Source organism: Mesocricetus auratus, unplaced genomic scaffold (genome assembly GCF_017639785.1).
Source record: "Mesocricetus auratus isolate SY011 unplaced genomic scaffold, BCM_Maur_2.0 Super-Scaffold_100010, whole genome shotgun sequence".
NCBI classification, from domain to species: Eukaryota; Metazoa; Chordata; class Mammalia; order Rodentia; family Cricetidae; genus Mesocricetus; species Mesocricetus auratus.
In genome coordinates this window covers 79668653-79694460 of record NW_024429194.1, presented here as the reverse complement: position 1 = coordinate 79694460, position 25808 = coordinate 79668653, and the positions used below count along the sequence as shown (strand labels likewise).

General features: G+C 55.1%; 1 protein-coding gene across 3 annotated transcripts in view; it reads right to left on the bottom strand.

The window, feature by feature from the left end:
- Positions 1-237: 237 nt before the first annotated feature.
- Positions 238-25808, bottom strand: part of Wnt7b (Wnt family member 7B) — a 43799-nt gene continuing 18228 nt past the window's right edge. For all 3 annotated transcript variants that reach the window (XM_005067058.4, XM_040754030.1, XM_040754031.1), the window contains exons 2-4: positions 21873-22099; positions 8101-8372; positions 238-2645 (exon numbers count right to left, since the gene is read on the bottom strand). In XM_005067058.4, the coding sequence (XP_005067115.1) occupies positions 2166-2645; positions 8101-8372; positions 21873-22099 (979 nt within the window). In that variant the 3' untranslated portion in view covers positions 238-2165. The remainder of the gene's footprint in view (positions 2646-8100; positions 8373-21872; positions 22100-25808) is intronic.

Sequence of the window (25808 nt, the reverse complement as noted above, 5' to 3'; positions counted from 1 at the left end):
GCATAGGCATATATCCAGGGATTCTTGCTGGCTGCTGGAGGCAGGCAAGCCTGATGGGCCCAGCTGATCCTGGCCCAGGGCCTCAAGTACAGAACGGAAGGAAGCAGGCCTCTTAGCCAATGGAGGAGGTGAAGGAAATGGGCCAAGACTAAAGGGTTCAGCCTTGGTGGGCAGTGTCTGTGCCCACCTTCAGGACAAGAATTGCAGGGGCATTCCATGGAGACTCCACACAGTCGCTTTTCTGATTCCAGCTTTTATTGGGGCCAAGTGCTCCCCTCCAGAGGAGGCAGCAACACAGCCCATCAGAAGTAGGGCACTTCAAGGACATGTGGTGCCCGGCCACCTCCACCCCAGCACACAGCATTGGGACAGCCAGTGCCCTGCCTGGGTCCACTAACCACCTCTCTCCCCTAGGCAAGGTCTGCGGCTGACCAAATGCAGGCGCAGGTGCCTGGCAGCCCAGGGACAGTGCGAATTGCCTCGGTGGCATCAGGGGCCCCCGAGGGTCTGTTTCAAGCAGAAGGAGGAGCCTGGCTTGGGGGACAGCAGCCATAGCCATCCCCCATCCCCTCCGGTACCCAGTGTAGGTCACAATAACTTAAGAGACATGACAGACGGGGAACGCTATATAACAATATAAGTTAACCAGGCTCCTCACAGGGGACACTGGGCTATGGACTTGGGCATTCCCAGGACTTAGGGTGAGGAGATGGGGCCGGGGTCAGGGTGGGACATCTCCAGCGGCCCGGAGGCTTGGAACACCCTGACATGACAGGAACACACAGCTGGATGCAAGGCAAGGGCAAACAGGGGTCACTTTCCCCAGGTCAATGTCTGGGCTGCCTGGCTTGGTGGCCACCAGACCCCACAGTCCCATGGATTTCTGTTGTGAAAATACCTTTGTCTAGGGAAGGCTGTGGGCCGCTGTGCTACTAGACCTGGCAATTCCTTACATCTGCCCCGTGCTGTGAAGGAGAGGGGGGGATAGACCCAGGTCTGAGCTCTTATGTCCCCGTCTGGAAGATCCTGAGTGTGTCAAGCCTCCCACAGACCCCTGCTTGAGGGACCCTCAAGCAGGTGTCTGTAGACAGTAGGCAGGGGGCCTGGCAGATAGCGCGCTAAATTCTGGATGCTGGTTCTCTGGCATCAGGGTCGGAATGGAAGGACAAACCACAAGACACTGGAAGAAGGTGCAGCCTCCCATCACCTTGGCTACTTCCAGAGTTTGGGCTGGATGGGGCTGAGGGATACAGTTCACAGAGCCATGGGGTCTCCTGCAAATATTCAGATTGCTCTGTGTCTGTCACGTGTGGCAACTATCCCCGACCTCTCCTGAACACGTGGGATAGTCTTGGGGATCAGGTTGGCTCCAGAATAAAGTGTGTTTGTAAACTGGGGTGGAGGCTGGCAGCGGGCAGGGAGGGTGAAGAGGCATGCCTGGAACCTGACACAAGCCACGTTTCATTTACACGACAGTTTCCAAATGGAATGGAAGATGGGCTGTCCTCTGAGGCCATCTCAGGCCTTGTAGACCCATCGAGCCCCTCCCAGGGTGCTTCCAAGGAGTCACCCCACCAGCCAGCCTTCTGGCCAACCCTGACACCCCTGGGTCTTACAAGGAGCAGAGGACCCTTGAGGGAGGGGCCGGGAGAAGTGAGTGAAAGGAGATGGTGGTGGGGCAATCTCGCAGAGAGTTAGGTCTGGCTACCTGGTTGTTAGTACTGAGTCCTCATCTGATGCTAAGAAAACATAAATAATTTTGTCAACATCCATCCACACTGCCCTGGGCCGCAGGACACAGTCCAGGAAACAGTTTTGAGTGTGACTGGTGGGTGTGGCTTTTCTGTGTCCAGCCACCAGGCAGGGAGGTGACCCTCAGAGTCTCGTGGTCACTTTGAGGTTCAATTTCCCGAAGAGAAGTAAAGGAATCTGTCTCCATTGGGTACCAGACCGTTGTGTTGGCCTTGGATGCTGGGCAGGGCAGGGCACTGCTGTGCCTCTGGAGGGGACAGAGCAGGTAGGAAGGAGCCTGGAGTACCCAGAGCTCCCCATCCCCAACTCTACCCTCCTGTGCCCACAGCTGGCAGCTCCGGAAAAAAAGAAAGATGTGCAAAATGGCGAGGGCCGCAGGGTGGGCGGGCGCCGTATGCGCCTGCACGGCAGCCTCACTTGCAGGTGAAGACCTCGGTACGCTCGCTGCATGTGTTGCACTTGACGAAGCAACACCAGTGGAATTTGCAGTTGCACTGCCACACCTTGGTGTACTGGTGCGTGTTGTAGCCGCGGCCGCAGCACATGGTGTCGCAGCCGTCGGCGCCGGGAGAGGTGCGGTTGCACAGGCGGCCCTGCGTGCCCACGCTGCCCGTGGCTGCGTCCTCCTCGCAGTAGTTGGGCGACTTCTCAATGTACACCAGGTCCGTCTCCATGGGCTTCTGGTAGCTGCGCAGCTGCTTAATGCGCAGGAAGGTGGGCTGGCGCAGACGGCTGGCGCGCACCACCTCCACCTGCACGGCGGCGTTGTATTTCTCCTTGAGCAGGTGGCCCACCTCACGGAACTTGGGCAGCGTGGTCCAGCAGGTCTTGGTGGTACACGAGCCCGACACACCGTGACACTTACATTCAAGCTTCATGCGGTCCTCCAGAACCTACAAGCAACAGAGCAGAGGCTAAGCTGGGAATGGAAGAGGCTGGGTGCACTCCAGAACTCCCTGTGTCTTCCCCATGAGCTCATCCGTTTAAGCTGCTAAAACTGGGTTCCCATGTGCACACTCAATAGAGTGTGATGTATCTGATCAGAGTTATTTGGTTAAATCCAGCCCTAACGAGGAAATGGGACCGGGGCCACTTGCAGGGCAGCAGGTAGGGACACTGTGCCGGGAGAGGCCCAATCATAGCGACAGCAGGCGATTGATAAGCACTAGCCCTCCGTGTCTCCATCTCCCTGCCACCGCCTTATGCCTGGTGCAGGGCCTGGCATGCAGTCAGGGCTTAGCAGCCAGCTGCTTAATGACAGCCTGGCGTGCCAGTGATGGAGGGAACTGGGAGGGTGAGGGCACGGGTCAGCGAGGCCCAGTCTGCCATCCTCTGGGAAGCCAGCAGCCCGGCCTAGCCAATTGTTGTTCTTTCTCCCGGATGCATGAGGACCTGGGATGGGTGCAACCCTGTGTTTTCCTTGGGCCTCCCTCTCGCCTGGGAAGGCCAGTTCCCAGAGCCAGCCCTGACCCCAGGTACTCATTTACCCAGATCGAAAGGGCCCTGCCAGCCGGCCTGATAAAAGACGGGGAATTACAGTGAGCTGCAGCCCTGTGGCTGCAGAGGGGCCATTTGTCAGCTGTCCCTGCTTCACTGGCCTCACCTCCACAGCCTGGGCCTTCCGGCATGTGGCCCCTAGCCCCACCCCCCAGGGTAGAACTCACTGTCAAGGGCACCAGTTGCCAGACCCAGCTCTACACCAGACGAGAAACCTCTGCAAATGAGCGTGTGTGGATGGATGGATGGATGGATGGATGGATGGATGGATGGATGGATGGATGGATGGACGGATGGACGGACAGACGGATGAAAACGATGAGTGAAAGCAAGAATCCCAGACTGCCTTCACCTCAGCACCTTCCGTGGACTCACAGGGGACCTCTGGGACACATGGCCCAGTGTAATAAACTGGAGGAAACACTCAGGACTCCCAGGGCCCGTGGAGCTCACAACTTTACAGGGCTCACATCGTAATCCATAACCACGAGACATAGTGAACCCTGGGGATGATGAGAGTCTTTTGAAACCTCAAAGCCTAGTGACACATCTCCTCCAATAGGGCCTCACTTTCCAACACTTCCAAACACAGTTCCACCAACTGGGGACCGATTATTCAAACACATGAACCTATGGGGCCACTCTCATACCACATCTGTGCAAAGCAAGCCAGTGTGTGCAGTTACCAAGTGGTAGCTGTGGGGGCTTCCGGGAGAAGGTGATGCTTATGGTGGGTAGGAGCGCGTGAGATAGGCAGAGGGCTGGAAGGCGCATTCCAAGAGGGCCTACGGGAAGACACCACAGTGCCGCGGAGAATTCAGGGCAACACGGGGTTCTATGCCTCTCATTGCTGGATGGACCCTGGGAGGTTATCCCCATGATTGTTCTTCAGCTAAGTGAATGATGGCCTGCAGCAAGGACCAGGGAAGCTGGTCAGGAGGAAGGGGGAAACTGAGGTAGGACTGGCCAGGTTTCATGTAGAGGGGTAGAGGAACATTGTGGGCTCCAAACTGGGTGGGCTAAAAAGGCCCTGTTCCTTACATGTTCCATCCCTCGTCCATCCTGGTGACTCTCCTGCTTTGTTTGGCTCTGCTCCCTTCTACTAATCTTCTTCAAACGAGTAAGTTCCCTGCCCAGGCCACCTGCCCACCAGCTAGCTAGACTGGCCCTCTCAGGTCCCAAGCAGGAGTAGCAGGTCACTCGGGGCCTGGTTGACAACTCTCTCCAATGACTGAGACCAGGCAGGGTCCAGGTTGGGATCGTGCAGGTCAGCAGTCAGTTACCAGTGTCGCTATGGCCTGCTGCCACCCCTCACCCGGGCCATGGCTCCTGAGACTCATTGGGGATCTGTAGCCTGCTGCTCTCCTCTGGTCCTGCCCGCCTGAGGACATCAGATCCTGTACAGCCCTGCTGGTGACAAGGGCAGATGAAGTTGATTGGGCAGGTGTTTGCAGAGTGAGGGGCCGAATCCTCGCTTGGCTGGGTCCCCTGAGCTGGAGCCTCGCCGGGAAGTGATCACAGGATTCAAGAATGTGCCGTTTCCTTCTCCAGAGCCCACACCATCAGAGTGACAGCAGCTGTGGCGCCAGGGACAGCCAGGAGCTTGGGGCACTGAGACCAGCCCAGGCACTCAGAAGGGGTTTCCTGCCTGAGGCTGACTTCTCTGCAGGCCTGGTTTCTGCCAACACATGTGAGTGTGGTGCCAACCTCACTCATGGAGGATCCAGAGCCTCAGAGTAAGCACCCCTTTTGACCAGGCTTGGGGAGTCATCAGGCTAGAGCCAAAGTCCTTTAGGAGATGTTTGGATAGCCCAGGGGACTCAACCCTCTAGCCCAGCAGGGCAGGCCTTGGTGGGGATGGTGCCTCACATTCAGTCCTGAGGTAGCTGAGGTCTTAGAGTCAGGCTGTCAGTGAAGTTCTTGTTCCCTTGTTTCCTGTGGGGGGTGGGGTGGGGGAGGCTAGCCTCTCCAGGGATCTGGGAACTGCAGGGACATGGCTTTACCTGCTGTCCTTTCTGACTCTGGGATCAGGAATGGCTGTGGGTCTTGCTGGCCTCAGAGCAGCAGCCACACTCTGGGCTTGGTGTGGATTTCCCTCCCATATCTGTACAATGGGATAATGAGCCTACCCAGAACCACTGTCAAGGACCCTTGGTCAGGACATGGTCTGTGGTCAGCTGATAGAGTGCTATCCCCCAGCTCGCAGCAACAGCTTCCAGCCTGGGTGGGTATCAATGGAAGGACCCCAGCGCTGTCCTGAGCACAGCCCTGGCCTGATATCACTATATCTGAACAGGGTAAGAAAGCATAGGTATCACCTTCTCAGGCATCCACTCCATCTGCCTATTGTCCTTGCTCCACACTATGGTGGGGACCACAAAGGGACAAAACTGTTGACCTGGCTTCCTCACATCTGAGTATCCTTTGGGAACAGTCTCTTTCTTCCCAGACACCAGGGGGCACCTCTCTCTAATGACCAGCACAGTTCATGATGTGTCTGGGGAAGGGGAGCAGGGCAGGGTTGGTGGCCACAGTAAGCTGGGCTCTGAGCTCAGCCTATATCACCCCAGCTCATCCAGGATCCCTGTCTTGAGTTCCTGAAGCCTGAGGAAAATGGGGAGTGAGACGGTTGGAGGCTGCTGCTCATGACATACCACAGGAAATCCCAGAAGGGACCTCACAGGCACGAGATAAAGGTAAAATGGAACTGTGTCCATCTAGAATAGGGTGGCCCACAAAGCAGTGAGTGTCCTCCTACGACTGCCTGCGTCTGCCTCTTGAGTGCTGGGATTAAAGGCGTATACCATCACACCTGCTGGACACTCTTTTTTGAGACAGGGTCTTATTGTTTAAAACTCACAATCCATCTCAGACTCAGTGATGTGCTGCCATGCCTGGGTACCCCTGACTCTTTACAGCCCTGTCCCATGACCTCCCTGTTCCTAACTAGCCTCCACCTATCCTGCTCTCCCACGGCCTGTTCTCCATCTTGGTTCATAGCACTGCTTTCCTTCAAACCCCTAGTATGGTGTCTGGACTGTTCATATGCCCTCATCCCTACCCCCCAACCCAGCCAACAGCTGCCAGGACTCACCCTTATCCCTCATTTGATCCCGAGTCCCACTACCAGCCTTCATCTTCCCATATCTCCAGGAGCCATTCCCGCCTCAACCCCTCCCACCCCCTTTACCAGATCTATCTCAGACCCAAGCTGGAGATAACGCTAGCTGGTCCTCAGATGGCCCTTTGCCTGGAATCCTTGTCCCCATGAACAGGGACCAGAACTCAGGCCTGAGGGGCTACTTGGCCAGCTCTGCAGCAGCCTGCCCTGGGGCTTGCTGTCCTTGAGAAGGAATGACATCTTCCTTCCAAGAGAAATAAATCTGCTAAAAAACAAGCCATTGAAGTGACTCAAGGGGCTCCTGTGAGGGTCCAGCCATGATTATCCTCCATGTTAGAGGCCCCTCTTCAGCCTCACTGGCAGGGCGGAGGGATTAATTATATGCTGTGAACTAGCCTTTGCCTGGAAATGTCTGCCTCTCTGTGAATGCGTTGGAGGCCACGGGGCCACTCTTTCCTCATCTGTTTGTCACCATAATCTAACAGTCCCCTCTGGGGGATACTCCACATCAAAGTCAACCCTCATCTTGTTCTATGCCAGCTCCTGCTTCCTTGGGTCTGACTCATCCTGCTCCTATTGGCTGGAACTGTTTACAGCGATCAGCCTTCTTGGCCTCCCCCCCCCCCCATGTCCTTCAAGACCCCACTCCTATGCCACCTCCTCCAGGAAGCTCCTGTGCCTTCCCCTGGACTCCTAGGTCCTTTATACCCTTAGGTGGTCCCAGACCCCTAGCCAGTTGGATTGCTCTCTACGGCCTGGCCCAGAAAAGGGGCAGTCTTGAGTATGAGTGAATGAGATACTGGTCTCAGCCATATTCCCTGAGCTGGAGACTCGTCAATTCTTCTTTGCCTGGAAAGGTCAGTTCATCCCAGGTCCAAGAAGCCCCCAGGCCCTGCAGGCATGGGTGCAGCCCCCGGAGTCGAGGAACCAGATCCAGTCCATGTTCTGCTCGGCTGGCTGCCCTATCTCGGGCCATCTTGCCGCCGTGGCAGCCGCTCCTCCTAGCACAGTATCTGGGGCCCTCATCTCCCTGTGGCGGCTGGGCTCACTCTGACTTCTTCCCTAGTGTGTCCTGGCCTGACTGCCTTCCATTCTTGCCCTCACGCTATCCCGCCCCTATGCAAACTTGACTATTCCTAAAGAGTCCCTGGCTGACTGTACCTGCCCATCTTGAGACTGTAATCTCCCTTCTTTCTCTGTCTTCAGTGGTCTGCGTTTTTGTTTGTTTGTTTTGGGGGACTTGAGGTTTTTTGTTTGTTTGTTTGATTAGCCTCTAGACCAGGCATTCCTGCTATTATGGCCTGTGCCTTGGCCCACCTGCAGGTCCCTAGCCAGGTCCAGCTCAGGGGGTTTTTTGTTGTTGTTTGTTTGGTTGGTTTTTGGTTTGTTTTTCGAAACAGAGTTTCTCTGTGGCTTTGGAGGCTGTCCTGGAACTAGCTCTTGTAGACCAGGCTGGTCTTGAACTCACAGAGATCCGTTTGCCTCTGCCTCCCGAGTGCTGGGATTAAAGGCATGCGCCATCAACACCTAGGGAAGCTCATGTTTATAGAAATGGTTCCACATGCCCAAATCCTAGATGTCACCCTATAGACGGGGCAAGGAGACTGCCTGGAGCAGCAGAGAGAGACAGAGGTGACACTAGGAGGATCAGGTCCAAGTACTTCTGCAGGCAGGTATCATGCCCCCGTGCCTGCCGTGCCCCCCCCATGCCCGCCACCCCAGCATGCTACCTTTCTGCCTGCCTCGTTGTTGTGGAGGTTCATGAGGCGCCTGGCGTTCTTTTTGATCTCACGAGCATCCACAAATCGTCGGGAAAAGTCAATGCCGTAGCGCACATCAGCGGAGCAGCCTCCCCACTTCCAGCCTTCCGCCTGGTTGTAGTAGCCTTGCTTCTCGCGGTCACAGCCACAGTTGCTCAGGTTGCCCTGGCTGCAGGCAGCAGTGACAGCATGTGCCACGCCTGCTGCCGTGATGGCGTATGTGAAGGCAGCCTCACGACTCCCTGTGGAGAGAGACAGCAAGCGTGGGTTGACGAGGCCTCCAAGTCTTGAGCCCGGCGGTCACAGGGCATGTAGTCCACCTACTTTGTGATCCTCGGCTCCATACTTGCCCTCTCTGAACTTGCAACTCATGAAACTGGGGCTGATGGACCCCACCCGGGAAGGGGGTAATAAGGACATTTGAGTGGCATGTGTGTCTGCAGTGACCCACCAACACATACCGCTGTCATTTTCTGTCTCCCTGTTCCCAAGGGACAGGCCATTTGTGTTCTGGGCAGAAGATGCTGTTCTGGGCTATGAGGAAGTTCATAGTCTCTGTACTCTAGTCAGGACCCCACAGAGCCCAGAGCCTACCTCCCTCTCTCTGCTCATCCTCGGTCCATTTCAAGCCTTGGCCTCCCAGATCTCCTTCTCCTTCCAGCCGCTACTCATTACTAAATGTAGTATAGTCAGGGCACCCCCTACCCCACCCCTGCCAACACCTGCTTGGCTTCCTTGGCCCTCTCCCCATCCCTTGTCAGGATGATGACTCAAGTCTTCTGGGTGTGGCTCACACCTCCTATAGATTTGCTGGTCTTTGCGGGGTAAGATTCCCTTCCCCTTTGAGGCCTGGCTCTAATGCTTCCTCCTCTGGGCAGCCTTCTCAGGATGGAAGTCCTCACTGCTCAGATGGGGACCCTCCCCACCAGGTTAGCCCTACAGAGATCCCTGGAACCTTGTAGGCTCCTCAAGTGGGCAAAGACCTGCCCTGTTTTCTTCTTTATTGACCACAGGCCCAGGCTGGGCCATCCAAGCCTTCCATCTTGGGTTCATTTTTCTCGGGTCCCTTCCTGTTTACCCGCTGTCTGTTTCCTGCAGGACTCCAGTCTCATCTGCGGACAGCAGGGCCGGTGGTCAAATATGGCTAGGGTGGAGGAAAACCCAAGACCCAGCTTAGCAAGGCCCCATGCCAGCACTTGCCTGTCCTTGGTACCAGGCTGCAGGCCCTGGTCCCAGAGGCTGTGTCTGCATTGACCCACCGCTACAGAATTAATGGTTCTGAGTCAAGTCAGGTCGACAAACCACATCAAGAACCAACCCTACGGCTGGCCTAAGTCTACCCACCTACCCACCAACCAGCTGGGGGTACATGAGGGCATCTTCCTTCCCAGGAGGTGCTTACTGGGGGGCCCTCTTCCCTCAAAGGTGAGGGCAGGGTGGAGGCCACTGTCTCAGGCCTATAGCAATCTCCACTTCACCTGCTACCCTGCTTGGTTGCACCCACCCCGTCCCACCCCACCCCCATCACCTCTCTTGCCAGAACACAGTCCCAGGGTCTGTGGGCTCTGGGCTCCAATTATGACAGGAGATAAAAGAGATGAGAGATAACCCCTAAGCTCATAGGACTCCGCACAGTCCTGTGTGGCTAGTGCTGTTCTCAGAGGCTCCAGAGCTGTCCTGTCCCTGCACTGGTGGAGGCTAGCCAGGAGCCCCAGACAGAGAAGAGATTGGAAAGGTGTAGCAATCAGTGTCCCTGGGTCACCAAGACCCTAAGGGAAGCTACCGGGTTCCCTTTTCCCTCTGATAAGGCTGGGCAAAGTCAGCTGACCAACAGTTGAGGAATGAGGAGGTGGCCAGCACAGGTGGTTCTCAGGGTGCAGGGGGACCAGATAACCACTGACCCCAGGACTGGGACTCTGCAGAGGCCGAGCTGCCTTCCTAGTGTGCACAGGTTGCAAGTGTCCAATGCTGGGGTCTAGAAATTCAAACCACTGTGCAATTTTACAATTGGGGCAGACAACACCTAGGGAAGCTCATGTTTTATAGAAATGGTTCCACATGCCCAAATCCTAGATGTCACCCTATAGACGGGGTGGGTGTTATCCACCACCCCACCCCAAGGCAGCCACCAGAGATGTTCAACCTCTTCCATTACAACCAAGAAACCTATCTGGAAGCCTCAGGCAAGCAGGCAGGTGCCCTGGCTCGCAGGTGTGTTTCGGGACGACCCGAGGCATCCCGCGTGGGTCTTGCTTCAGGCCCCAGCTCTCCTCTGCTTATGCCCACACTTGCTCTGACTCAGTTACTCAGCAGTTACTCATCAGGCTGCCACTCCTGCTAGGGCCGCTTTTATTTGGTTTTAATGAGCCAAGCCCTTCGTCTGTTGCCATGGAGACAGGGAGAGGGGGGAACAAGAGGCCAGTGGTAGTTTGTAGAGAAGAACAACCCATGTGAGCTCAAGCAAGAGGGGCTGCTTTGGGTCAAGGGTCCCTGCGACTAGCATGCCGCAATGTGTTCGCTTTCGAGTCTTGAACGAGCCCTGGATGCTGGCTCTGTGGGCTTGGTAACTTGCCCCAGGCTGTGACATGCCCAGGTGTTGAGTAGGGAGGGAGGAGTAACTCTAGGCTTCCCTATCCCTCTTGGGGCCTTGGCTGGGGCTGCCCAGGGCCCTAGCCTGCTTCCTCCAGGAGAGAACAGGGAGAACTGACTCAGAAGATCCCGACCTTTGCAGATGCAGACAGCCTGGGCTCAAGGACTTAGTTCAACAACCACTGATGGTTCCTGAGATGTCTGAGATGAATTCCAGTATCCTGGCCCAGTCCCCCAAAGTCTCCAAGGCCTGAGAGCATACTCTCCACCACCATGAGCTGCAGCCCAATGTGGTCAGGGTGAATGGTGGCCCATCTGAGGTAAGTGTAGTCACCTCAGTGCAGAGGAACTATCTGTGAAGAAAGAAACTCCCAGCTCCTTGCCTCTTGCCTGACAGGCATTGGCAACTGGGCCTTTAGTGACTCTCAGTGTCCCCATGTCACAGGCTCTGGATGCAGCTGGGATTCTCCCTGTCCCAGAGTGTTTCCTGGAGGCAGGGACAGCGTCCTCTGGGCAACAATGGGGTCATTTTTCTCACACATCTCACAACCAAGGCCCTCTCCCAAATTTCCAGACATGGGTGGATCTGGGCACTTCATTTTATCTTATCCTTCCAACAACCCCAAGGATGGGTCACATTTCTCAGATAGGAAAACTGAGCCTCCTAGTGGTAAACTATTTGCTCTAGACAGTGGCTGCTGCCTGGGCTCCGGTGGTTTCAGGCGATAGTTATGGCAGGGAGAAGGATGGAGTGAACGGTGACAGCATGAATGATCTGTCGTGCAGTCACCAGCTGTCCTGAGAGGAAACTTGGCTCATGAAGACCCAGGAGTTCTTTGGGATCCAAAACTAATCCTACACAAGCCTGCACCCTTATGCACTGGAGCCCCCAGTCTCCCTGGAAAACACCAGAGATGGGTAACTAGGGTCCCTGGATAGATATCTGAGTCTTGATGGTCCTTGGGGGACTAAGCTGGTACAGAGCCCCCTGTCCACGGTGTTTAGACACATCAAAGCAAGCACCGTAAGCTGAGGGGCCATGGCCAATAAAGGGGACAGCAATGAGGGGCATGCAGAGAGACTTGGAGTGGGGAAGGCAGAGGGACACTGGGGGTGGGGGATGGGATGGGGTAGGCAAACCACACCCCTTCTAGAAGCCTGTGGCCTTGTGGGACTAGAATGTTCTTCTCTGCCTGGAGCCAGCTCTGGGAGCAAACAGAACCAATGACACCACCCCCATCACTATGAGGGAGAAGAGGGTTGAGGCCAGTAGAGGAACCATGGGATGGCCGGCACTTCTCAGGGTTCAGTGAGGCTGGGTGTGAACACCCTCCTCCAGGGCCGATACTTTCAGCACTGCCCAGCAGTCTCCACCATCTTCATCCTAAGTAAACCCAAGCTTACGAAGGCAGCAGATTCTGAGACCACTACCACGTGGGTGAACCATGGCTGTAGAGCAGAGGCTGGCCCACTCACAGGGTGTCTGCCCAGTACAGTGCTCTCCTTTGGTTATTCAAACTCTAGTCCTCAGCGAGCACATCGGCTCCCCACCCAGCTGGCACAAGTTGGGCTCATAGGACGACAGATACGGCCCCTGCCTGCCACATGCCTACAGTGGCAGACTGGGGCTGAGTCTCAATGGCCTACTGTCCTCTCACACTGACCCCCAGAGAATACTGCTAGGCAGAGACGATGGGCCTGCTGCCCAAAGCAGAGGCAGGCCAGGGCCCCCTGCCTCAGGGCAGAGCTGGGGCTAAGCCTACCCCCAGACCTATCAGTCAAGATACCGGCCACTTCCTGGCATCAACATGGGCCATACAATACTTTTAGAACGCTATAAAAGACAAAATTGAGCTCACAGTGACCCCATGAGCTACACTGGGGAGGCTGGACGACAAAAGAGGTGTTGGAGACCAGGAGCTCAGTTCTGAGAAGGGCCTTGAAGACTTTCCAGTTACATACCTCAATCAAGGAGGCCAAGGGAGGCCTAGAAAAGATAGTATATGCCCAATATACAGCAGCTCAAGGTATGGCAGAACCAGGACTTACAGGCCAGACAGGCCAGTCACTGAAGTCAGGAGGTCAGAGGTCAGAGGTCAAAGGTCTGGAGTTACATAGGGCCTAGAGTCCTCTAGAAGTCCAGATCCTAAAACTGGCTACTTGGGTGACCCTGACCCAGACAAAGGGCCTTCCCGTATCCCTATGGCCACACACAGTCCCCCGGACAGGCTGGCCTAAGCTTTGTGCCCACATGTTACACACACAGGTCCTTTGTGATATGCACATGCTTGAGCAACCCCATGTGATTTGTGTGCATCACTGTGTCCACACACATGTATGTGGGCATGCATAAACTTTTGTTTAAACTCAGCGCTTGGGAATGCACACGAAGGTGGGTGCCTATGTGCCTGGACTCAGGACCAAGGAGGTCTCACTCATCTTTTCCCTTGCTCCCTCTTAAACAAAAAACAAACATTGTCTTCAGGTCACTAGTAAAAAAGCAACCAACCAATTAAAAATGGGCAAAGGACGGGATTTGAGCATGGCCCAGTGGCGAGCACTTGCCTAGCATGTAGTAGGTCCCAGGTTTCATTCCCAGGATTGCCAAGGAAAAAAGAAAAAGAAAAAAAAAAGACAGCAGAGGGGAGTGTGTGGGCAAAGACTCTGAAGAGACATCTCTCAAGAAGAGTATGAAAAGGGCCAAGGAACACTAGGAAAGATTCTCAGTGCCCGGTGTCCCCAGCAAATCGAAATCTCAATGAGATGTAGCTCATGCCCACCAGGGTGGCCAAAACCAAAGACCATTAATATCACACGCTGGTGAGGGCCGGAAGCCTTGGGGCCCTGGACACTGCCACTGGGGAGGTGAAACAGGAAACCACCATGGAAGTCTGGCAGGTCCTTGGAAATGTGACTGCAGAGTGCTAAGAAATGAGGTCACACCCACGGAATCACACACACACACACACACACACACACACACACACACACACACAAAGTAGAAACAGCCCAAGTACGAATCAATGACGGGTGAAGAAAGTGCAGCATACCAGGGCCACAGAGATGGTTCAGAGGTTTAGAGCCCTGACTGCTCTTGCAAAGGACCCAAGTTCGGTTCCCAGCACCCATGTTGGGCAGTACAACTGCCTGTGACTCCAGCACCAAGCTGACACCTCTGGCCTTCCTGAGCACCTGTACACACACACACACACTAAAAAGAAAAAAAGAAAGTATATCTACACAACAGACTACCATTTAGTCTTCAAAGAGAAGCAATGCTAATGCCTTGAAAACATATGAAATGAATGAAACCAGACACAAGGTCCCACGTTGCAGGAGCCCATTTGCAGGAATGTCTACAGCTAGCCAATCCACAGAGAGGAATTGGACCAGGGAACGGTAACTCAAGGCACAGACTTTCTTCTGGGGCTAAGAAAAAGTCTAAGGTTGGTAGTGGTGGGGGCCCTGCAGAGACTCCAAACCTGCAGCGCCACCCACAGAGCTGTATGGTATAGCATTTGATGTTCTAAAGGGTTCCACACACCTGGTCCTACTCAGTCCCAGTTCTCATGGGGCTCCATCAGCCTCAGCTGGGTCCTCAGCTGTCCAGTAAGACACAGAGCAAAGAAGGAGCTGGTGACTAGCGTGAGGGCACGCAGCGGATGAGTCACTGAGCTGGAGTCTGACCTGGGAACCCTGAGTTCTCAATGCCCCTGAGGTCTAAGTGCCAGACTGGAAAACCTGTACCCTCTGCCTCCCTCCTGCCTCACACTGGGACCCCATACACCTGTGTCAACCTGACATCTCACTCTCCCCATCACATACTATGTAACAGTCTGTGTTCCTACACCACCAAATACAGCCCTGCTCCTGACCAGACCACCGAGAGCCCTGGAGAGAAGTCTATAACCGCCCCCACCACCACAAAATCCGGCAAAGCTTTTCAGAAAGCCAAGTGCAGCACGGAAAAGCATGGTGGCAGGGAGTGCTGATCCAGGGCAGACAGGTTAGGTGAGGCTCCTGGGTGCTGAGGCAGAGAGCAGCATCAGCCTGTGCAGGAAGGGGTCAGCTGGAAGGCAGTGGAGGGATGAGGAGAGCCAGACAGGAGATGATGCTGAAGGTAAGTCCTAAATGGTAGAAAGGAAAGGCGAGCAAAGACACAGGGGACAGTGCCTCGGGCGGGTGGACCCTCGGTGCAGGAGTTCATCCCAAGAAAGCAGGGATGGTTCTCAGGGGCCCCACACCATCTGCTCCTTTAAAATATTCTTCAAAAGGTAGCTGTACTCTTCTGTACCTTCCAGAAGAATTCCTAGGCTGCAGTGGGCTAAGATGGTGGGCCTGGGTAGTGAGATATGGCTGGTGATCTCCTACCCAAGATCCCTTCCCTCAACCAGCCTACCAGGTCTCCAGTATCCTCCTAAGGCTAGAATTGAGCAGGGAGTATATCGTCTCCAACAGGATCCATCTACACATCAAGAAACTGGGACCCACAGAAATATGGGGACCTCTGGATAGCTCCACTGTCCAAGGGTATAGTGCCAAAATTTAAGGGGGCTTTTGTCTGGACAGGACCCCAAGTAGCTACCAAGCACAGGAGTTGGGAAGGGGACAGCTTGGGAGCTAGAGACAGTGCCTATATGTCCCTTATGGCTGCCCATGCCCCAGCCTGGCCCCTTAGCCCTGGCATGAAATTATTCACCGGGGTCTAGATGTAAACCCTGCCTAAGTGGGTCTCAGGCCTGCACTCAGAGCCTCAGGCTAGGGTGTGTGCAGCAGGGGACAGTGCGGAGACAGAGACAATGAGGTGGTCCAATACACTGGTACCTCTGACCCCACGGGGATCTCCAGGCTCTACCTGGTGCAGAGTTAAGCAGGCACCCTTACACCCTGCCTACTTCTGCCCCAGTAAAATGAGGTGGAACCAAACGCCCCTCGGAGAGGCCTCTGATAGAGATAGTTGGAGAAGTATTGCGTGTGCCAGGGCCTGAGTACCATGGAGGTGATGGGTGACATACTGTATATACTACAGATACCACCCCTCTCAGAGAGGGTCTGACCCTGGGCCTGCATAAGTGCTATGTATCCCACGTATGAGTGAGAAGTATGAATATATGTATGTATGCACATATGTATATATGTGAATGCATACATGTGCATATATGCAAAGAGATATATAGTAAGTTTTGTGCATGCACACATGTGTATGTAGGTGTGTACAAGTCTCTGAATATGTTTGTACATGTATACATCTATGAGCATGCACAGATGTATTTGTATATACAGTGTGCATGTGTGTGTGTGTATGTGTGTGTGTGTGTGTGTGTGTGTGTTTCCATGTGCCTATCTGTCCTCCTCTATCTCTCTGTCCCTCTGTCCCCTCTGGCTCCCACCCCACCCGGCCCCACCCGGCTTGGCTGAGTCAGTGTCTCCACTCTAAGCTCCTCGCTGCCGTTGTCATAAACAGCAGCAGGGAAAGGCCTGCCAGGTCCAAACATGCAGGCCTGCCTGCGCCCCAGGCTTTTGTTCCGACCCAGGGTGGCCCGCGCATGCTGCTGTGCAGTCCTGTAGATAGTGCCCCAATTGGGGGCACCGGGCCCGGAGGATAGGGCCTGGCTATACAACAAGGAAGCATAAGGTTAGAGTCCAGGGCTCTGTGTCTCTTTGGGGTCCTGTAGAGCTTCTGGTCTCTCGCCCATGCAGCCTTGGGATAGTGCTAGTCACCCTCCATTTCTCCCTCCCTCAGGGCTGCTGACAAAATCACCCATGGCTCCTGGGAGAAGTGGGGTTTGGGCCTCAGCCCCTCCTGACAATAGGAGGGAAAACAGAGGCCCCCAAGGACATGAGGTTATTCTCAAGGCCACCTGGGTGAGCTGGGCCACTGGCCCAGGAAAGATCTCCCCTCCAAGGCCTGCCAGACTATACTCCCGACAGGGCCTGCCAACAAGGTGAAAATTCCAGTCCTGGACACGTTCCAGGTGGCCTCTGAGGGACTGAAGGATGGCCGGGGTCACCACACCCAACCATGCTTAAGGTTACAGAGCTCAGGGACACTGACAGTGGTCCTCTGTGGGCAGCCCTCCCATCTGTGCGCTGCCCTCCAAGGAGGGATGGAGTCCAGGCAGTAGTCTGAGTTCCTGCTACATCCCAAGCCAGCAACTGACTTTCAAGCTCATGACGGTCCCTAGGGTCCTGGCTACCAGGCTCCTAAGTGTAAGAAATGAATGTTCTGTTGCTTTGGCTGGCCCTGGTGTTGGCTCAATGGGACAGTAATATGAGATTCTCAGGCCAAGTGTCTGAAAACCTCAAGGCTAAGGTCCCTCTAGCCCTGGCACCACCTGCTCATCCCACCCCACCCCCACCCCGCCACGCCCAGTTCACTGGGGATGCCCCAGGCAGGTATTCAATGCCAGCTCGTTGATAACGGCAACCACTATCCCTCACACTGCCTTGACCCATAATGCCCTGGGAAAAGGCCATCAAATCTAAGTTCAGATGTTCCCTTTGCCCTGGCCATGTGAGCCAGGTCACTTCCATCCCTTCACCAAACAAAAATCTCAAGCAAGCCATGGGTGTCTTCTGAGGTTTCCCAATGGTCACAATCAAGAAGAGTATAAAGAGTTCGAGGCCAGGCTGGACCGACAGCCTCCAAAACAATACAGAGAAACTCTGTCTCGTAAAAACCAAAAAAAAAAAAAAAAAGAGTATAAATAATGTGGGATGTCAATGTGGGTGACCTTTTATTTAGCCACTACTTCCAAACAGTATCATTCTAATATACTGTAGGATAAAGGGGGGGGGCTGCTTACTTCTGGGGTCTGAGCCCTGTTGTGTTTTACACTACGGTGCGCTCGGTGGAACATACCTGCCTACAAACCATCAGGAGGTCAGGGCAGTCAGTGTCCTCCTGGGGACAACCCTCCCCACCCCACAGGGGCCTGCTTGCCACGCCCCGGAAGGGCAACAAGTTCATGCGCTGAGGAGCCGCCCTCCCTCTCCAAGGGCCCTCCATTCTCAGATGACCTAAATGGGTCAGGAGGGCTTAAGTTGCCCTCCTGTTGTACCACGGGCGGGGGGGGGCCCTAGGGACACTGTCCCCATAACAAAGCTCACCCACAGAGCCAGCAGCCTTGGTCTGCTCACGTGAGCTCAGATTAGGGGCGGCCCTTATGCCTGGTCATGTCTGAGACCAGCACATGATGGGCAAAACCCTGCAAGCTGGAGCCGGGGACTCTGAAAAGCACAGGCCAGGCCAGGTTAGTGGGTCACGGGCACTGGGTTCAGGAGGAACTGGGCTTCACAAATGCTCAGAATCTTCTGGGTGCTCTGGGCTCTTTGGGGGGGGCCGTAGCGTTCCATCTGCCTTTTGGCACCTTTCAGCCTTCATTCTGCCACACTGCTCCCCAGCTCGCCCCACAACGCGTCTGCCCTTCAAAGACACACTTTCTGCTTCCTGGCCTCAGGGCCTTGGGACACTCTGTTCTCTCGGTCTCCTTCCCTGGGCTCTCCTCTGGGGAAGACTTTGCTGAAAGTCCTGACTTGGTTATGGTTGACTGTTAGCAGTTCCCACACTTGCAAGGGAACCCAAATTTCTAGCAGGCTTTCCCTGGTAGTTTACAGATATCCCAACACATATACTCCCATGCCTCACCTCTGCCCCTTCCCCCATCTCAGAGCAGAGCTGGGCTGTACTTAAAATGCATCACCCCAAAGTTCATTCTCAGTCAATGGAAGACACTAGTGGCTCGGAAGAGCCCTGGGCTACCACCCTCCCTGGATTGTGGGAAACAGTCCAGGACAGGTTGGGGAGCAGAGGGTGCCGAGCATGGGATGCCTTGTCAGTAGTGGGGAATCTAAAGACTGTCCTGACCTTCTCAAAAGAACAAAGCCGCTAGCACGCTCAGTGTGCCGGACAATACTAGTGAGGTGGTCATCATGGGAGCATTGAGTGTCCCGTCCATGGAGGTAATCGAGCCACTGCAAAGGCGTTGGAGGGGTAACTTTGCAGAGAGGCTTTGCTCTCTTAACAGGGTTTCCCTTCAACATTTAAGTTTTAGGACCAGCCCAAGGTCACAGGCAAGGCCTAAAGGGGGCTGTCCCACCATCCAGACCATTGCTCCTCTCAGGGACAATCATTAATTGGCCCTGCTTGAGAGGTTGCTCCCACGAGAGTGCCCCGGCTGCCTGCCAGCTCCCAGCCGGGCTTCCGGGCGTGTCCAGGCACCCAGCAAGCCTCTCAAAGTGGCCAGCTCACAGTACCGCCTGCTTGCTGCTCCTGACTCCCAGCCACTGAGAACGGAGAAGGAGCCTTCTCACATAGGCAGAGCCCCCATGGTTCCGGCCCCTGCTCCATCGGCTCGGCCTGCGGCCAGAGCTGCCCTCCTGCTTGAGTGCAGCAGGAAGCTACAGGAGGTTAAGGCAGGGCAGCAGGACCCAGGCTGGGCTCCAGAAAGCCTGCCCATCCCAGGGCAGGAAGGGCTAGGGACAGGCACAGGCTGACCCAGCTTGAGGGTGTGGAAAAGCCCCCCCAGGAGGGAGGGAGATGAGCTACAAAGATATATGGCAGAGGGAGAGGCCTCCTTAGGCTGAGAAATGAGACAGGAAGGGGTCTGGCCTGCTTGGGCGGACGGAAAAGTCAAATGTAGCCGGGGCTCCGGTGGGAGGAAAGCAAGGCGAGGGGCTCTGGGCTAGGAAGTCAACCTCAGCTCAGGGCAGTGGAGAGGTACTGCAAAGATTAAACGTTGCTAGCGTTGTTGTTGTTGGCAGTGGATTTGAGAGTCTCATACAGACTAGGTGGGCCAGTAGCTGGCAAAGGTGGGGGCGACAGGGAGCTACTGCAGCACCCTGATCTAAGGGGTGCTGGGGAATCGAACCCAGACCCCTTGGCATGCTAGGCTAGCTGTACACCCACAGAGAAGAAAGGGAAGGACACAGGGTGGCTTCTGTCTGGCCCGGCAATTCAGTAACTGAGGCTGAGGAGGCCAGGGGACACTCACAGCTTCCAGGGGAGGGCTGGAGAAGAGGTCCAGCAGGGATGGAAGGGCGGAGGGGCGAAGAGTGGAAATGGCAGACACCAGGAGGTCAAGTGGATGGGGGAGCTGGGGAGAGCGCATTTGAGGAGCCCAACACCACGCAGAAGAGCCAAAGTATCTGTGGGTCAGGGAGACTCAGGACACCAGGCGACAATGTGCTGTCCGGGTACTGTGAAGAGAGTCATCCAGTGTGCCTGGGGATGGACAATACCTTATCCAGGTCAAGGCAAGGGACAGCTAGAGATGGAAGAGAACCCACGTTGATGAGTCAAGGTGGAAGCCAAGGAACGGGAACGTCCAGCAGCACAGGCCACTAATGACCAGGAAGGGGACAGGGTGGGCTGGGGTACGAGGGAGCCTGCCGAGGACTCAGATGTTCTTGAAGGCAGGACGAAACGCCAGGTTCTCCCGAGGAGAAGCACCTGGGGCAGGAACGGTCCTCTCAAGAGCAGGGGACACAGACAGTGGGGAGTACAAACTGTTGAGCAACAGCCATATTAGCCTGGTCCCCGAGGGGGCCAGGAGCAGGAGGGGCACACAGAGCAGCCCTCTCCACCCCGCCTCGGTAGCCTCCCTTCTGTGGGCAGAACAGTGCCCCTCCCGGCTGCTGGTGGGCCCCAAGGTCACTTCCCAAGGACTAGCTATGATGTTCTTCGAAAGGTGACACTGTGGAGTAACAGTGGGACCAGCTCTGCTCCTGAGAGGACAGCATGGAGACACTGGGACACTGGGGAAGGCTTGGGCCTGTCACATGTCTCTTTCCCTGTGTCGTGTTCCCGACGTTCAAGCCCACCCACTCCTCTGAGGCTTGCCCTGATTGCCACACGAGGTGGAAGACTCTGGGTCTACACCCTGGGCAGGCTGAGTGACAGCAGATGACCTTATAACATCAGTTTCTTCCCTGTGGGTCGGGTGCTTGCAGATGCCCCACAGAGCACCTGGGGAAGTGGGTGGGAAGCCACACAAGGCGGGCACCTCTGCCCACTACTGCCCTCCCCGCCATCCCCCAGCTGGCACCTGGAGGGAGTGATCTGCACTTGGGTGGCAGAAGCCCCAGGGAGGGGGCGGTGCCACACTCCTGGCTGCACTAGGTGCCACCCACAGGCTGCTCACCACAAAGGGGCCCGCGGGAGTTTTCCCCTACACCATCCCAGCCCATGCTGGCATTTGCAGCCATATAGAGTCAGCTCCTGCTTGGGTCCTGCGGCAGCTGCAGCCCTCTCAGGTATGGGGGGCACCGCGAGCCTGAAGGTTAGGCAGCCAGCAAGTCTTGGGCTGTCCTCCCATCTAACCTACAGATACTCTACAGGGCAGCTGGAGTCACTGTCCCTGCTCACATGCAGCTGGCAGCATTTATTGAGCACCTTCTGAATTCAGGCATTGAGATCCAGCAGTAGCCTACTGGCTCATTGCTCACACTACAAATGAGGAAACTGAGGTTCAGGGTAGCCCTGAGAGACACAGCCAAGGTCACACAGCTGGATTCAGATCTACATACTTGCTGGAAATTTCCTTTAAGCCTCTTTCTAGTCCTGAATGGGCTCCTCCCTGGGCTTTATTTTCCTTATCTGTGAAATGGGCACCATGTAGCCAATGCAGTGCTTCAAGGGCAGGCACCCCCATGCAGCCCCCAAGGGCTGTGCCATGAGCAGTCACCCCACCTGACACGATCACTGTCTTCAAATGGAAGACCACCCCTTCTTCACCCAGATGTGCCCCTGCACACGGCACCCTTCCTTCAGGGTCGGAGTTGTCACTCCTGAACACCCTGCAGGCTCTGACTGCTGGAGTCCCTCAGCAAGGAGCAGGTGACATCTCATGGTCCTCCCTGGGTGAGCTGCAGTGCTCAGCCTATATCCAAAGCCTCACACGTTCTTCCCGCTTTCCAGACGACAGTCACAGGAAGTAGAGCAGGGGCCTGTGTACTTGAAGCTACGCACAGGACAGCCGCTGCACTGACTCCCCAGCCTCCGCTTCTGTCTCCCTGGGTCACTGTTCCCCCACCCCACAGCCCAGAGCTAGGATGCTCATCAGACACACCGGCTGTGCCGGCCGCCTGGCCTGGACTTGGGCTGGGTGGTGGACGACCTGGCCCCCAGCCCACAGGCCCAGAGACACCCTTACCTACTCGGAGCTCTTGCCCGAAGACGGTCTTCTCGCCCAGGGCGGAGCAGTTCCAGCGGCCGAATCGGAACTGGTGCTGGCACTCATTGATGCCCATCTGCGCCCCCTCCCCGATCACAATGATGGCATCGGGTCGGCTCTGGCAGATGGCGCGCTGCCGTGGGGCCAGGCCAGGAATCTTGTTGCAGATGATGTTGGCTCCTAGGGCCACCACGGACGACAGTGCTCTGTGGAGGCAGAGAGAAGACGGGCGTTGAGAACCCTCAGGCAGTCCGCTGTCCCCCACTGGCACTGAACCCCACCTTCCGCTGAGCCCCACCATTCCTGGAAGTGTTAGAACCACAGACCAGTTTACACCTGCAGAAGCCACGGTGCCTGCGCCTGAGTCAGACACACACGTTCTCCAGAGCAGACAATGTCCCACCTGGGATCCGACAGCCTTGGCACAGACCCCGGTTCTTTTGGAGTGACACTCCCAACTCCCAGACCACTGGGCTTTCCTATCTTCTCCTTCTAAGCCCCCAGGAACTCAGCAGCCAGCTCCTACCCGTGTGTGACCTTGAGAAGACACCCCATTCAGGGAATGGGTACAGACACCTGCTGCCCCCAGCATGCAAACAGATACACCTGAAATAGTGTGCACCCACACACACACAGACTTCCAGATGAGTGGGTGCGTTAGGAAGAGACGGGATCTGACGCAGGTGAGCACCTACTGTGTGCCGGGCTGGACTCAGAGCCGTGGCTGCCTTTGTAATGACTCCTGGCAACTCCCAAGGAGAGAGCCTCTTGCCAAGTTCACTCTGAGCCTGGAGTATTATCAACACAGTTGTTTGTTTTTGTAATGAGGGGAAATTCACATAACATAACATTAACCATTTAAAAATGTACAGCCCCGTGGCCTTTAGCACACACAGTATTGTACAACCTCCGCCTCTATCAAGTTCCAAGCTTTTCTCAACATCCCAAAAGGAAACTCTGTACCCAGGAGCAGGCACTCCCAGCCCCTCCTCCCCCAGGCCCCGGCAGCCACTAATCTGTCTCTGTTCCCACGGGGCTGCCGCTTGCTTGGACAGTCTGTGGAATCTTACAACACATGTGGTCTTTGGGGCCGGATTCCTTCCACTCAGTGAAATGCTTTCAAAGTTTATCCAAGTCACAGTATTCATCGGTGGGTGCCTCGTTCCTTTTAAAGGCTGAATAGTATTCCGTTTGCACAACGGGCCATCACCTGTTGACCTACTCCCCTGGACCGGCACCTGGCCCCATCTCTCAGGTATGGCCATGAAGGTGCCCATGTCTGTCACTGTCTGAGCATCTACTACTGGGAGATGCTGGCATCTGGCAATCCTCTGACCTCCTGAGGAACCGCTAAAAGGTTTTCCTGATTCCATTTTACTGATCTTTTGGTTCTAGGTACTTGGAGAAGGAATATCAAGAGGGAGCAGGGAGCTAGTCTTCAGGCTAATGGCCGGGGCTGGGCTCAGCTGGTGGAAATCTGGCCTTCCATGCACGAACCTCAAACAAGGTAGCATGTGAACTACATGTGGTGGCTCACGCCTGTAATCTCAGCACCCTGGAAGTGGAGGCAGGAGACTCAGGGGTTCAAAGTCATTCTTAGCTACTTCAAGTTTGAAGTCAGTCTGGGCTACAGGAGACCCTGTGCAAAAACAACAACAACAACAAAAAACTTTCCAGCTTTAAAACAACAGACTGAGTCAGGCGATGGTGGCACATGCCTTTAATCTCAGCATTCTGGAGGCGGAGGTGGGTGGATCTCTGTGAGTTCAAGGCCAGCCTGATCTACAGAATGAGTTCCAAGACAGCCATGGTTACTTGTAGAAACCCTTTCTTGAAAACACAAATAATAATAGTGATGATAATAATAATAGTGATATTGAGGGTGATGATGATGGCAAAACAGAGTTGGGTTGCTTAGCATGGGAGCAGTGGTGAAGAGGGACTGCCAGGGGCCCCCAGAGCTGACAGCTAGGCCCTGGGCCCTTGAGGGCCCTTCTCTGCCTGTGGCAGTTCTTGGAGAACTCTGTGTTTTTCCAGGCTACCATATTTCCCAGGCAGCTGGGCAGTCCCCGTGTGGCCTGAGCCCCCAGCATGTGCTGCCACCTCAGTGACACTCAATCTCTGTGACCCGCCCGCCTGCTCTACCTGCTAATCTGGCCAAGAGCCCCCCTGGGTCTCCTGTGACACAATGGGGTGAACACGCCCCAGGCTGGCGTTGAGGAAGGGCATCTAGGCGGGTGGGGCTGGGAGCGGGTTGGAATCTGGGGAATCTAGCCCAAAGTAACTGTAGAATCCTCGGAAACCGAGCTGGGGAAATGAGCTGGATGGGAACTCCACCAGGCATCACCGGCAAAGCAGTCACTTTGGTACCAGACCTCAAGGGCGCTGTGTTCCTTGTTCCCAAGTTCCTCCAGTAGTAGGCATGGACCGCAAAGCCTCAACTGCCTACCTGGAAGAGAGCTCAGATCAACATGCTAAACTGTGGGGGACCTTAAAAGGACACAGGGTGAACTGGGGGCAGCAAGAAAACATTGCAGTGGCCTCGGGCCCACTCTCCAACCTATAGGCAGCTCCTTCCACCACCCAGATCTGATCACACCATGTCCCTTGCTCGAAAGTCATTCACAGCTCCCCATTGCCCTCTGCCTAGAGATATAAGCCTGGGGGATTGGCTCTGAGGATCACTCCTTTCTATGTCCACTGTCCACCTGGACTGTCCGCACATCCTTCTGTTAGCTGCTGTTCCTCCTCTCTGGCTCCATCTGGAAAACTATTCCTCCTTCCAGGCTCATCCCTTCCACAAGTCCTGGCATCGAGGAGAGGAACAGTGAGCATTTGTCCTTAGAGTCTAAATCACCCCATCAATGCCCTGCTGTTACCACCAATGCCGGGTCCTAGTTGAATTTGGGGCCCAAGAGTGACCTGCAGAGGAAGGGGCCTCTTCAGCTCCCCCAGAATGTGTGCATGAAGGAACAAGTAGACGACGCCCGAGAGGCACACAGGAAACACTGTTGGAATTCAGACAGCAATCCCGTTTTGTAAAGGATTTGACAAAGACACGGGAGAAGCAAGCAGCAGGTCCAGTGAGATGCAACCTCACCCACCCTTCCAGGAATGCAAACCACTGCACACCCACCAGGATCCCTGTGAGCACAACCGAGAAGCTATAAAACACCACGGGCTCTCGAGAGAGGAGGCAGAGCAGCAGGGCCCTCCCGCACCGCAGTCACTGTGGGGCCACAGTTTGGCAGAGAGTTAAAAGTCACACACAAAGCTGCCCGGAAATTCCATTTCTTGGCACAGATCCAAAAGAATTGAAGACAGGTGTCGAAACAAAACCTTCTGTACAAAGCTCCCAGCAACACTATTCACAGTAGCCAGAGGATGGAAATAACCCAATTCTCCGTCGACGGATGAGTGGCTGAAAACAAAATGTGGTATGTCCATGCCATGGAATATTATTCAGCCATAAAAAGGAATGAAACATGCATTCATGCCCCAATATGGGAAAAGTTCAAAAACAGTATGCCATGAGAAAGAAGGCAGACACAGAATCCCAGATGTCACCTGAGTCCATTTTAAAGTAATGTTCAGAATGGGCAAAGCCACAGAGACTGAAGACATGTGGGGAGGAGGGGATGGAGACAGATGGCTGTGTAACCATAGGATTCCCATCTGGGTGAGGAGCTATGTAGGCTGATGGTGGTGTGGTGCTATGAAAACACGAAATGGCAGCTTTCTGTTCTTTAAGGTGAATGGAGCAGTAAATTTCATTTGGAGTGCCTCTCCACCACAATTTCTAAGACAGCTGCAATTCACACACTTCAACGTAAAGGACCCCCTGGAAGTCGGCTTTCACCAAATGTGGGCGTTGGTGCTGCCAGATCAGGAATTCCAGCCCCTCAGCCCAGTTTG